At 35.8% G+C, this 13,317-nt stretch overlaps 1 protein-coding gene and 1 long non-coding RNA gene across 2 annotated transcripts; one reads left to right on the top strand and one right to left on the bottom strand.

The window, feature by feature from the left end:
* Nucleotides 1–7,807: 7,807 nt before the first annotated feature.
* LOC135207776 (oxidized low-density lipoprotein receptor 1-like) lies at nt 7,808–10,101 on the bottom strand. Its single transcript, XM_064239601.1, has 5 exons — nt 9,972–10,101; nt 9,639–9,775; nt 9,138–9,246; nt 8,681–8,789; nt 7,808–8,212 (listed from the first exon to the last, which is right to left on the bottom strand). The coding sequence occupies exons 1-5, from the start codon at nt 10,099–10,101 to the stop codon at nt 7,996–7,998; spliced, it is 702 nt and encodes a 233-aa protein (XP_064095671.1). The 3' UTR covers nt 7,808–7,995.
* Nucleotides 10,102–11,269: 1,168 nt separating this feature from the next.
* LOC135207920 (uncharacterized) lies at nt 11,270–12,803 on the top strand. The gene is made up of 3 exons (XR_010313084.1): nt 11,270–11,343; nt 12,367–12,448; nt 12,695–12,803. It is a non-coding gene; the product is annotated as an uncharacterized LOC135207920 (long non-coding RNA).
* Nucleotides 12,804–13,317: the final 514 nt, after the last annotated feature.

Raw genomic sequence — 13,317 nt, 5'->3', positions numbered from 1 at the left:
ACCAGTCCTGGAATTGAGAGGTCGATGGTTCGCGTCTGTCGATCGCCAATTCTATTATCGCTTAATAAATTCCCCCTCGGTTAAACATATAAGAAAATATATTAATTCCGAGGTAGAGCAAATTAGATATTAAAGGACATATATAGTTCGATATATGTATATGAATCACGGTAATGTAATAGACATACATATATATATATCCTATATTTATATATATATATATATATATATATATATATATATATATGTGTGTGTCTATATATGTATATATACATACATACATACATACATACATATATATATATATATATATATATATATATATATATGTATATATATATATATATATTGTAGGAAGCCCACAAAAATTCGGAAAAAATTGAAAGTTTTTATTTAAGCTTTCGGAGAGTACATTCTCTCCCTCTTTCAGAAAGAGAAATAAAAGTTACATAAACCGAAACAACGGTCAAGGTAAAAGAAATAACATACAAGCATATGGTTGTATCAGAATAACTGCCCTACGGTGGTTTGCCAATCTGTTTAACAACTTAGCTACACTAACTACATGCTTTTGTCATAATTGCATTACAGAAAAGGTCCAGTTTAAAATTACTCTTATATATCATAGCGTCAACATTTTGGATTAAAATAGATTCTAAAAAGTTTTCTTTTTTCAGTGTTATTAACAACCTTTATGTTTTTCATTTTGTCTAGGTTAAACCATATGATTTTTACTTTGTCTATGTTGAAACAGGGCGTTGTTTTCATCACCTTTCCTTAATGAGTCACGATGTTGTCTTTTTCTTCTGTCAAAATCAATCGTTTCACCTATATAAGTTTTATTACACTCTTGACAGGGAATTTCGTAAATGCATCCTTGTGTTTTGTCTACATTTTTAACATTATTTGTTAAGTACTTTTTAACAGTGTTTGTATTCTTATATACTGGGACAATGTTGCAAAATTTCAAATATTCGTTTAAAAGTCCAGGGTTTGCTTTGGTTTGTGGTAAGACTAAAACACTATTATTATTACCTAGGAAGCTCCTTTTCTCCCTTGCTACATAATATATTCTACGTGCCTTAAAATGCGCCCTTTGAATAAAATTTGTATTGTAACCAAGTACAGTGAAAACATTTTTGATATGATTGATTTCAGTATCTAAAATTCAACATCACAAAGTTTATACGCTCTCAAGAATATTATTAGAAATAACACCTATTTTGACATCGTCTGAATGGAAAGAAAAAGCATGGATATATGACTCTGCATGGGTCGGTTTTCTATATACTGCATATTTAATCCTATTATCTTCTGAACGACATAATAAAGTGTCTAAAAGGTCCACCTGTTATTATTCTCATTTTCTACTTAAATTTGATACACTGGTGTAAGTTATTCAGTTGAGTTAGTAAATCTTCAACATTAATAAAATCTGGAATCAAAGCAAAAATACGTCAACATAGCGAAACCAAACAATTGGAAAGTTAAAAATGGTGGGTAAAACTTAACTTTCCAATGTTTGGTTTCGCTATGTTGACGATATTTTTGCTTTGATTCCAGATTTTATTAATGTTGAAGATTTACTAACTCAACTGAATAACTTACACCAGTGTATCAAATTTAAAGTAGAAAATGAGAATAATAACAGGTTACCTTTCTTAGACACTTTATTATGTCGTTCAGAAGATAATAGGATTAAATATGCAGTATATAGAAAACCGACCCATGCAGAGTCATATATCCATGCTTTTTCTTTCCATTCAGACGATGTCAAAATAGGTGTTATTTCTAATATATTCTTGAGAGCGTATAAACTTTTGTGATGTTGAATTTTAGATACTGAAATCAATCATATCAAAAATGTTTTCACTGTACTTGGTTACAATACAAATTTTATTCAAAGGGCGCATTTTAAGGCACGTAGAATATATTATGTAGCAAGGGAGAAAAGAGCTTCCTAGGTAATAATAATAGTGTTTTTAGTCTTACCACAAACCAAAGCAAACCCTGGACTTTTAAAACGAATATTTGAAATTTTGCAACATGTCCCAGTATATAAGAATACAAACACTTGTTAAAAAGTACTTAACAAATAATGTTAAAAATGTAGACAAAACACAAGGATGCATTTACGAAATTCCCTGTCAAGAGTGTAATAAACTTATATAGGTGAAACGATTGATTTTGACAGAGAAAAAGACAACATCGTGACTCATTAAGGAAAGGTGATGAAAACAACGCCCGTGTTTCAACATAGACAAAGTAAAAATCATATGGTTAACCTAGACAAAATGAAAAACATAAAGGTTGTTATAAACACTGAAAAAAGAAAACTTTTAGAATCTATTTTAATCCAAAATGTTGACGCTATGAATATATATAAGAGTAATTTTAAACTGGACCTTTTCTGTAATGCAATTATGACAAAGCATGTAGTTAGTGTAGCTAAGTTGTTAAACAAGATTGGCAAACCACCGTAGGGCAGTTATTCTGATACAACCATATGCTTGTATGTTATTTCTTTACCTTGACCGTTGTTTTCAGTTTATGTAACTTTTATTTCTCTTTCTGAAAGAGGGAGAGAATGTACTCTCCGAAAGCTTAAAAAAATAAAACTTTCAATTTTTTCCGAATTTTTGTGGGCTTCCTACAACATATTAGAACACGGATACAGTGTTTAACTTTGCTATATATATATATATATTATATATATATATATATATATATATATATATATGTATATATATATATATGTATATATATATATATATATATGTATATATATACTACTTTTAGGGCATAGTTTTTCTCTAATACAATTTTCGTTAAAAGCAATTGCTTTAGTGGCATCAATAAGTTTCTTCATAGAAGGCACCCAGGTCGTGCACAGAGAAGACAACTACGGTCGCCTCTTAATAACGGAAGCGGTGAGCATCGCTATCAGAAGCCGACCTTGAAACGTCCAACAAGAATCAGACCATATACTCCCCTCCAGCAGGAGAAAGAATTAACGCAAGCCAACAGGGACTAGACAGCGCACCCCAATCCACCGAGAACATCGCGCCCCTTGGATGACATGAGAAGACCCAGCGTCAGCGAAAGTCAAGTAAACATCCTTGCTCAGGTCGCTGAGACCCGCCCAACACGAATCAGCAGCCGTTAACCAATGTATACCATTTGGGGACACACACACACACACAAACACACACACACGCACGCTCACTCACTCAAATTTAAATCATACACATTTATGTATAAACAGAAATTATCTCTTGTACCTTTATGCATGCTATAAAAATTATATACATATATTTTATTCCTGTATTTAGATTTGCTATATTCATTTTCATTCCTGTATGTAATTTTGTAATTTTTATCTAAAACCAACATGTAACATATTAATTTTAAACATACATTTAAGGAAACTCTAGCACATGGCATTGTATTTTGAATATTTATTTAACCACTGTTTAAACTTTCACTCTTATTGTCATACTACTATGTCCTTAAATTCTTTGTATCCAAAACAAAACGCCCTTAAGCTGTTAATCCCTAGACTAACCAGTACCCATACCTCAAGTATACTCCCACACGATGAAATAAATAGGCCGAAAGGTCAGATTGTAAATCAGTAGTCGCTTGATAATGCCATAAGGCGAAACAGCTGTCATGACAAAATTCAATAAATGGAAGAAGGAAGTCTGCGTATTTTTCACCAGAAATTGACGAACGAGAATCGGAAAAAACTTCGTCGGTATGAAGATACCTGCAAGAAACTTATTGATGCCACTAAAGCAATTGCTTTTAACGAAAATTGTATATAATATTATATATATATATATATATATAATTATTATATATATATATATATATATATATATATATATATATATATATATATATATATATTGCGATTTCCTTGATTATAATGGACAATATAAACTGTAACCTCATTCTTTTGCACCATATTCACTGCAGCTAAGCTTAATAACAGATTTGTTCAACCTAGAGTTGTATTGTGTTTACCATCTCTTTAATCACATTCAAGCATAGTCCTAGTTCTTGATTTCGCTCAGCATAAAGTCTCTTTGACACTGGATTGTATCAGTAATGTCTCAGATGAACAATTCAGTATGCAGATACAGTCTTCATAGTTAAATGACTGTACAGATAAAGTATTAGTGGAGGAATTCCTCCCTGGAGATTCGGTCATGTAATTTCCTGGGAAAGTTCGACGTATAGCCTTATCTGTGATATTTCCTAGTATAAGGATAGCTTTTGCCGCATAATTTCCCCGTATAAGTACAGTTTCTATGCTTTAACACCAAATTAATTCCATAGAATTATAAATTATTGCCAACAGTCTTGACTGAAGTGGAGCTAGAAAGGAGGAAGTTTGCCTCCGCTCCCACCAGAGACCAGAGGAGCCCCCCACAGGCAACTGCAACAGCCTCTCTCTCGAGCGCTTCTTCTACGTCACAGACGAAGACTTTCTGGACCGGAGGAGCCCTCTCTGCGCCTCCTGCTCAGAACCTTCGTCAGGTCACGGCCATCTCCAGAATTAGGGCATCTTTCATTGGTCACTTCGTTGGTTATTCTTATTTTGACCGTCTCGTGAATCTGAGAGCGCCTTTCAAGGTTTAATTCTCGCTTGCTGTTCTTCATCTTGTCTTTTTCTGTTCTGAGCTTTTGATGCAGGTTCGTGATCTTTCGACTCTATGAGATTGACTGATTGATTACACTTTTTCTTGCATCACAATAGCAAAGGTTACTGACGCCGTTGCTCTTTGGGAATGTATAATAATAATAATAATAATAATAATAATAATAATAATAATAATAATAATAATAATAATAATAATAATAATAATAGTTTGAGTAATGACTGTACTTTAAGCCTCAAACACTTCGACGTAATATCTATAATAACAAAAATAATTTATATAGATTACCTTACGCATTATGAAAAAGTAGGTTACATTGTGCCTTGCATGATTGCAATGATTAACAGTCTACCTCAGTGTTAGTGCCCAGGCATAATATGATCCCTGATCCCCTTTACCTGCCCAGAGCAAAGAGATTCGCTGAACAGCAACACCAATATGCAGCCAATGTGCCTCGCTGTCCAACTTCTCGGTTGCAGAAGTTCTTTGTTCCTCACACCGTTGGACTGTGGGACAGCCTCCCAGAGGAAGTCAAGCAATTGGAACTTCTGAGGATCAAGCAAAGGCGCAAGACTTTACTACCCTTATCTGTTCGTTAATTCATTGTTTTGTTTTCTCTAATTAGTTGGGTCTGTTTGTGTATTTCCCTTTACCTGGACCTACTTCTTGATGAGCACCATATTCTTTGGAAGCTTGAATTTCAAGTCAGTGGACCCTGTGGGCTTATGCCATATGGATAGGTCTCATCTTCTGAATAATAATAATAATAATAATAATAATAATAATAATAATAATAATAATAATAATAGGAAACATATTCCAAATGATCTTCCAAGAAGCTGGCTGTGCATGCGTTCGGAGACCCAGGATGGAAATAGAAGTGAAACCTGGAAAGTTTATCCCAAATCAGTGACCGAGGCGTCTTCCGGGTTAAGATGGAATTCGTGGAGAAGATGAAGAGACAAAGGGGTATCTTGAAGATGAAAAGACCAAAAGACAAAATGGAAAACTTGTATGAAATATCACACGAAAGAAAACTAGTCTTCACAAAATCTAGCATAATAATCAATAAACAAAACCAAATATTTACACAAATACAAACTCCACTTACATGAACGAAACTTAAGGCCACTTAGCGAGCACGAGATATCACACGAACACAGCATAAGTTAACCTGACAGTGTTGACGTTATACTTATTATAGGTATCGCAGACCTAGACTGACAAAAAAGTATTACAAACAAACGGTCTACTCCATGGAGTATGTAACAAGCGTGGTAGATCTTGGAGATCACTTATTAAAACAGAAAAAAGAAATTGGCAAATTAATAAACAAATAGATAAAACTGTAAGCAAATTACTAAAATACAAAAACAATTGTATCAAGGTATTGATGCATTGCATCTCTGCTTGATCTTTCGAAATTCCAATTGCAAGACATCCTCTGGGAGATTGCTCGACAGTGTGTGAGGAATGAAAGACCTCTGCAACTCTCTCTTTCTGTCTCTCTCTCTCTCTTTCTCTACACACACACACACACACACACTCACACACACACACCACACACACACACTCACACACACACACACATCATATATATATGATATATATATATGTATATATATATATATATATATATATATACTATATATATATATATATATATTTACACACATATGTATGTGTGTATGTTTATGTATATATCATTGAAATAAATGTTCAGGGGTAGTCTTTACGCATTCATAAAAGATAGCATCGAAATGGTCTTTTCTTACTTTTCAGAAAACATGCAAATTGAAGGTGCAACTCGAAAGCATCGAAATTCATTCTTAATTTTTGGAGGGCGTACCTTACAGGTTACTTCAATATTCAACGATTATTTCGAGAAATATGTTACGTCATCACATACCCTCTTCTGCATACGGCTCAGTACCTACCTGGGAAATAACGTAATAAGTTTATCTGTAAATAAATGAGACCCAATACTACCTGTATGCAAAGATGACTGACAATCCCGGGAGGACCCAAGCACCACACTACGGAACCCCAAAATGTATCCTTGCTGTCACGGCTCATACCGCGACAGTGGCCGTGACCTTTGAACAATATATTATGCCCAGGTTCTGCTTTCCTGCTCGACAGTCAATTTTTATCTGAAGCGATCACAGTTATCCATTCGTTTGGGCAAAAATAATTGATTGAAATAAAAAACAACACATTATTATTATTATCATTATAGTTATTCAGAAGATAAACCATTATTCATATAGAACAATCCCACAGGTCCACTGACTTGAAATCCAAGCTTCCAAAGAATAGAGTCCATTTGAAAGGAGTCACAGAAGATAATAGGAAATATAAAAAAAAAGAGGTCGGGGAATAGGAAAGAAAAATTTATTAACAAATTAATAAATAAGTATATGATTAGAATACACGGAGAATTGCCTCAGGGTATTAATGCATTCCATCTTCCCTCTCCTTTGGTATTTATGATTCAAATCATTCTTGGGGCCAGTTTCAAAAGCGCCGTTTCAACAGGAGGCTCTTGCTATCTTTGCGTTGGCCATGAGCAACAAGTAGTGCGTGCTACTCGCTTTGCAAAAAAGCCAGTAACCACTGCTTTGGTTTTCCTGACTTATTTATATGACTGTTTATGTTATTTATATGATGATATGTTTATTTGTTTATTTCTTATCTACTTTTCTCTGTTTTTTACTTGTTTTTCATTCATGTTAGATTGCATTGCAAGATCATGGTCTTACATTCTCGTTCCGAATAGATTTGTGCTTATTCTGGATAATAGAAATAGTAATAATAACAACAACAGAAATTAAAATATTTATGACTGTCTCTTAATACTCTAGGTAAGGTTAATAAAAGCAAAATACCTTTTATTTGGCTGGACATCAAAGCTTATGTCTGATGCCGAGGAATAATGATAACATTACCCGTTGAGTAGACATTTTCGATTAGAAAGGTGTATCAATGATTATAGTTCTTCAAAAGTTTATTTCGAACTAACACACAAGCATTGAGTTCAATCAGTGGCTTTTAATATTTTGAATCCTCACCATTTTGTCTAGAGAGAGAGAGAGAGAGAGAGAGAGAAGAGAGAGAGAGAGAGAAGCATCTACAATACAAGATCTAATCCTAGTTTAGGGCGATTCTATACATTTCAAAAGAATAAAAAAAAAGTTCTGTGCCCGTAGAATACAAGGTTGTGCCCTAGGATATAAAGACGCGTCTTTAGGGTCTATACTAGCAATTAAAATTCAAGGGCGTTTCCTTAGGATCCTAGGACGCCTTCACAGGATTCAAGAAATCGCTCTTAATACTCTGGTCTTTTGGGGAAATCGGTTCCCTGATAGACGCACAGAGGACTCATCTTCCTCAGGCAGTCTTCGTCAGAGATGTAGTAGGAGTGTTGGAAGGAGATGCTGGCACATTCGCCCGAGGGCACCGCCTTAGGACTCTGGTAGTAGTGGTAGCAGGTTTCGTCTGATTTGGCCGTTGTGCCATTCCTCTTGATGCAAAATGGGGTGTACCTGTGTGCGGAAATTATGTGAATGAGAGTTTTTGCCTCTGTAGAAGAATGATGCAACTCACACTTCACTTGTACAGAGACCTGACATGACTAAATCTGACCTTGAATGAAAGAAACACAATAAACTCTTCTTGCATGGAGTCATTAAGATTTGACTCTTACTCTATTAAGAAGTAGCAAAACCCTGAATATGGGTAGAAAAATACCCTTGGGACTGCAATAGCTTGGAGATAATAATTATGTAGCCAAGACTGAACTTATCTGGAAAGAGCACATTCAAGAATGGATTAAACTGAACTAAAAATATATTTCCTTCTCTTAACCCAATAGAAGTACTCTTTCCATACACCAATTCTTGAGTATTGGCGCAGAGAAGGAAATCACCGAGTGCATACAGAGTAAGACAGAGGACTTCATAACCTTAAAAATTCGTCACTGTGACAGACCCTGTATTTTCCAGTCCGCTTACCTTGTAGCCCAGAACGGAGATCCCATATCCATAGGGGAGCCATCTATCCATGTCCACCCTACAGTGTCATTGTGGACTGAGCCCCCGATCCAGAAGCTAGATGGCAACACTGAAAATAAAAATGTGTTTTATATCTACAAAGAGAGCTGTAGTCAGATCATTACTTTTGTTAAGACCTTTAAATATTATTTTCAAAGACGCTAGTCAACAGTGGCCTTTATCAGGGTATCTATAGAACCAGCATGAAATGGAAATGTGTAATATATACAAGTTTCCCTCCAACTAAACACTATTTACAGAACTCTCTCTAGGAATGGCAAGAATGCAGATTCCTTTCTTGAATGCATTCCCAGATTCACACATACAAATTATCAGAAGAAGAAGAAGAAGTAGAGGAGGAAGAGGAAGAAGAAGAAGAAGAAGCAATATAGTTAGGTTACTCGACGTAGAAACTCACCAAGTCTCTGCAGGTGTTGGACGATGTCTGCAAACTGAGTGATGTTCTTGATCGTCAAGAGATCGCCGCCTAGGACCTTACAGAAAGCCCGAGCTTCGCCCCAGCTCACCTGCAGAAGAAACAAATAAGGATCTTGAACTTTTCATGAAAAGCAAATAGACGCCACTCTAAGGACAGAGTGAAGGTGACAGTTTCTAGGCCTATAATTGAGGCCACCTGAATCTGAGGAAAAATCTCGGGAATGGTGATTTGGAATTTAAAAGCGTTACATAGATTCTTCACTGATACTCTACTGTCAGTTACTTTACTTTAGCACTAAATCATGACACTACAGAACAGATCTGTAACTACGAAAAGTGTGATAGATTATAGACGGAAAATATATCTTTGTCTAAGAAAAGCTAAAAACGAAACAAATACAGAGTCTATCTCCCATATGAATATACTGGATAAAGCGAGAGAGAGAGAGAGAGAGAGAGAGAGAGAGAGAGAGAGTCTTACACTGCCGACGTAGAAAACCGAGAGGCACTGGTCTCCAACAAGGGTATATAGATCAGGGCAGCTTCCGTGATGCATGGTTTTGCGAAGAACAGAGCGAAATCTATTTATCAGCTCCATGGACTTGTTGAGATTTGTGCCTGGGAAATGAAAGAAATAAAATGTATCTATCTATCTATCATATAATATATATATATATATATATAATATATATAATATAAATATATGCGTGTATGTATGTGTGTGTATAGGGAATATCTACTGCCGGCCAGGAGAGATGAACCTTAGCATAACATCCTTCTCGGACAGTTTCCACTCGCCTCGCCTCCTCCCCACCTCCGTACACCTCACAATGATAAGTGATGCAAGAGGGCAAACGAAGGGGTGGGTGACCGCAATCGGCCTCTTCCTCCAGCGGGCCCTGGAAAACTGGAATCAGTCGATGCTTAGGTGCAGTCCAGCTCATTACGGCGTCCGCGGCTGGCGACTGAGAACTACGAGACAACGTTGAGGTAAGTTGGTTCTAGTCCTCTGTTCAGTGTTAAAGCTTTTTCTTGTGAATATGGCTGTTCGTTACTTGTGGTGCTACGGTAGCTTTGCAATGGAGTTTGGAGTGACAATAAAGTTGAAGAAATGAGACTCATTACTTTTCCTACTATTCTGGTATGACGTTGCTTATTATTTCGGCGCTTTCTTTTTACTACTGTTCGTCAAATATCATCAATTGTTGATATGGGGACACTCTCTCTCTCTCTCTCTCTCTCTCACACACACACACACACACACACACCAATATTATCACGTTTATGAATAGAACTTTCTTTGGTTTCAATCCTTGAAGAGCAGCAAGAAAGATTCCTTGAAAATCTCGTCAGTGATCATGTTTATATAATTTCCAGAACTTGGTTGTACGCCATTGGATTGTCCATCCATGTAATGCCGATGTATCCAATCTGTACATGAAAGGGAAATCGGATAACATACCCTATGTATATATATATATATGTATATATATATATATATATATATAAATATATATATATATATATATATACTATATATATATATGTTAGTTTCTTCTCTTATTCCACCTTCCGGATTCAGTGCATACAGAAGCGAACGGCATTTATTTCCCTCTGCATCTTTTCTTTAGGGAAACTTGGCCCTCAATCTCCTCCTATGGGAAAACCTCCCCTAGTTTTTTTTTCTTCTTCAAGTATTCTTTGTAACTCCTTCTCTCATAAGTTTTGCTTTTTTTCGCTTCTCAATAAATAGTATTGGCGAAGAACAGAGCGAAATCTATTTATCAGCTCCATAGACTTGTTGTGATTGGTGCCTTGGGAAGTGAAAAGAAATAAAAATGTATCTATCTATATATATATATATATATATATATATATATATATATATATATATATATATATATATTGTGTGTATGTTGTGTGTATAGGGAATATCTACTGCCGGCCAGGAGAGATGACCTAGCATAACATCCTTCTCGGACAGTTTTCCACTCGCCTCGCCTCCTCCCCACCTCCGTACACCTCACAATGATAAGTGATGCAAGAGGCAAACGAAGGGGTGGGTGACCGCAGTCGGCCTCTTCCTCCCAGCGGGGCCCTGGAAACTGGAATCAGTCGATGCTTAGGTGCAGTCCAGATCACACGGCGTCCGCGGCTGGCGACTGAGACTACGAGACAACGTTGAGGTAAGTTGGTTCTAGTCTCTGTTCAGTGTTAAAGCTTTTTCTTGTGAATATGGCTGTTCGTTACTTGTGGTGCTACGGTAGCTTTGCATGGAGTTTGGAGTGACAATAAAGTTGAAGAAATGAGACTCATTACTTTCCTCACTATTCTGGTATGACGTTGCTTATTATTTCGGCGCTTTTCTTTTTATCTACTGTTCGTCAAATATCATCATTGTGATATGGGGGACACTCTCTCTCTCTCTCTCTCTCTCACACACACACACACACACACAATATTATCAACGTTTATGAATAGAACCTTTCGGTTTCAATCCTTGAAGCAGCAAAGAAAGATTCCTTGAAAATCTCGTCAGTGATCATGTTTATATAATTTCCAGAACTTGGTTGTACGCCATTGGATTTTTTTATCCATATGTAATGCCGATGTATCCAATCTGTACATGAAAGGGAAATCGGATAACATACCCTATGTATATATATATATGTATATATATATATTATATATATATATATATATATATATATAATATATATATATATAATGTTAGTTTCTTCTCTATTCCACCTTCCGGATTCAGTGCATACAGAAGCGAACGCATTTATTTCCCTCTGCATCTTTTCTTTAGGAAACTTGGCCCTCAATCTCTCCTATGGAAAACCTCCCCATAGTTTTTTTTTCTTCTTCAAGTATTCTTTGTAACTCCTTCTCTCATAAGTTTTGCTTTTTTTTCGCTTCTCAATAAATAGTATTGGCAACAGACAGAGAATAAATGTCATAATCAAACTGTACCACTAATTGTTCATGACAATTCACATGGAAAATGGAAGATATATATACATACATACATACATACATACATACATACATATGTGTTTGCATGTGTGTCTATGTATGTGGTTGACCAGGTTCGAATTAATGGAATTGAGTTTTTGATTGAAAAATCATTTATTTTTATTTTCAAAAAGCAAAGAATCTTCGAGATATCGAAGACTAATTAACTGGGAAGACATTTCTCTTTTCAGGTTTCAAAGATTACACTGAAGGATCTCATTAGCAAGATGAAGTTATCTGCTCTCCTGCTGTTGGTCTCCTTAAGTCTAACGGGTGAGTTTGATTTGTGGCAGTTCTATATAATAGTTGTACTATGGTGGTGGTGTGGTGGTAGTATTAATAGTTGTTGTTGTTGCTTATATAGTAAAAGCATCATCATGACAGGCAACAACAGGAACTTTTCAATTTCATTAAATATTTGACTGTCCTCCAAAAATGTTTTCTTAGACCGTTCCTCTCTCGCTCTCAACCCACAAGATAGACCGAGCAGTCAACTCAAATTCTTTCAACCTTTTCCAGCTGCCATCGACTGCGCGAACAATGAGATCGCCTGTTCCAACGGCGAGAAGTGCATTCCACAAAGCTACATCTGCGACGGTGGACACGACTGCACCGACGCTTTCTACGAGACCCGGACCCCGGAACTCTGCAGCGTAAGTGTGGGCAGCGTAGAAGGTTTGTGGGGTGGGGGGAAAAAGGGCGTGGGGAGAGGGAGCAGCCTGCCCTATTGGAGAATTGTTGATTAATCACAGGCCTTTGTCGGTGTCACCTCCTCCAAAGGTAAAGCAGATTATATATATATATATATATATATATATATATATATATATATATATATATAATATATATATCTATATATATATATATATATGTGTGTGTGTGTGTGTGTGTGTGTGTGTGTGTGTGTGTGTGTGTGTTTGTGTGTTTGTGTCTGTGTGTGTGTGATGAAATAAATATGTTTGGGAAAATTTACCCTAAACGTTATATGTAAAAAAGGGTGCTGTAACCTAATACTACATAGAACATATACACGTAATGAGTCAATAATCACGTTCTATTGTTTGCTTTGTTTTGTATGTAGCTAGAGTAAAACAAACAAACAAACAAAAAAACACACACACACTGAAAGTGATTCCTTATAA

Source organism: Macrobrachium nipponense, chromosome 34 (genome assembly GCF_015104395.2).
Source record: "Macrobrachium nipponense isolate FS-2020 chromosome 34, ASM1510439v2, whole genome shotgun sequence".
Taxonomy (NCBI): domain Eukaryota; kingdom Metazoa; phylum Arthropoda; class Malacostraca; order Decapoda; family Palaemonidae; genus Macrobrachium; species Macrobrachium nipponense.
This window is presented reverse-complemented; position numbering and strand designations above follow the sequence as displayed.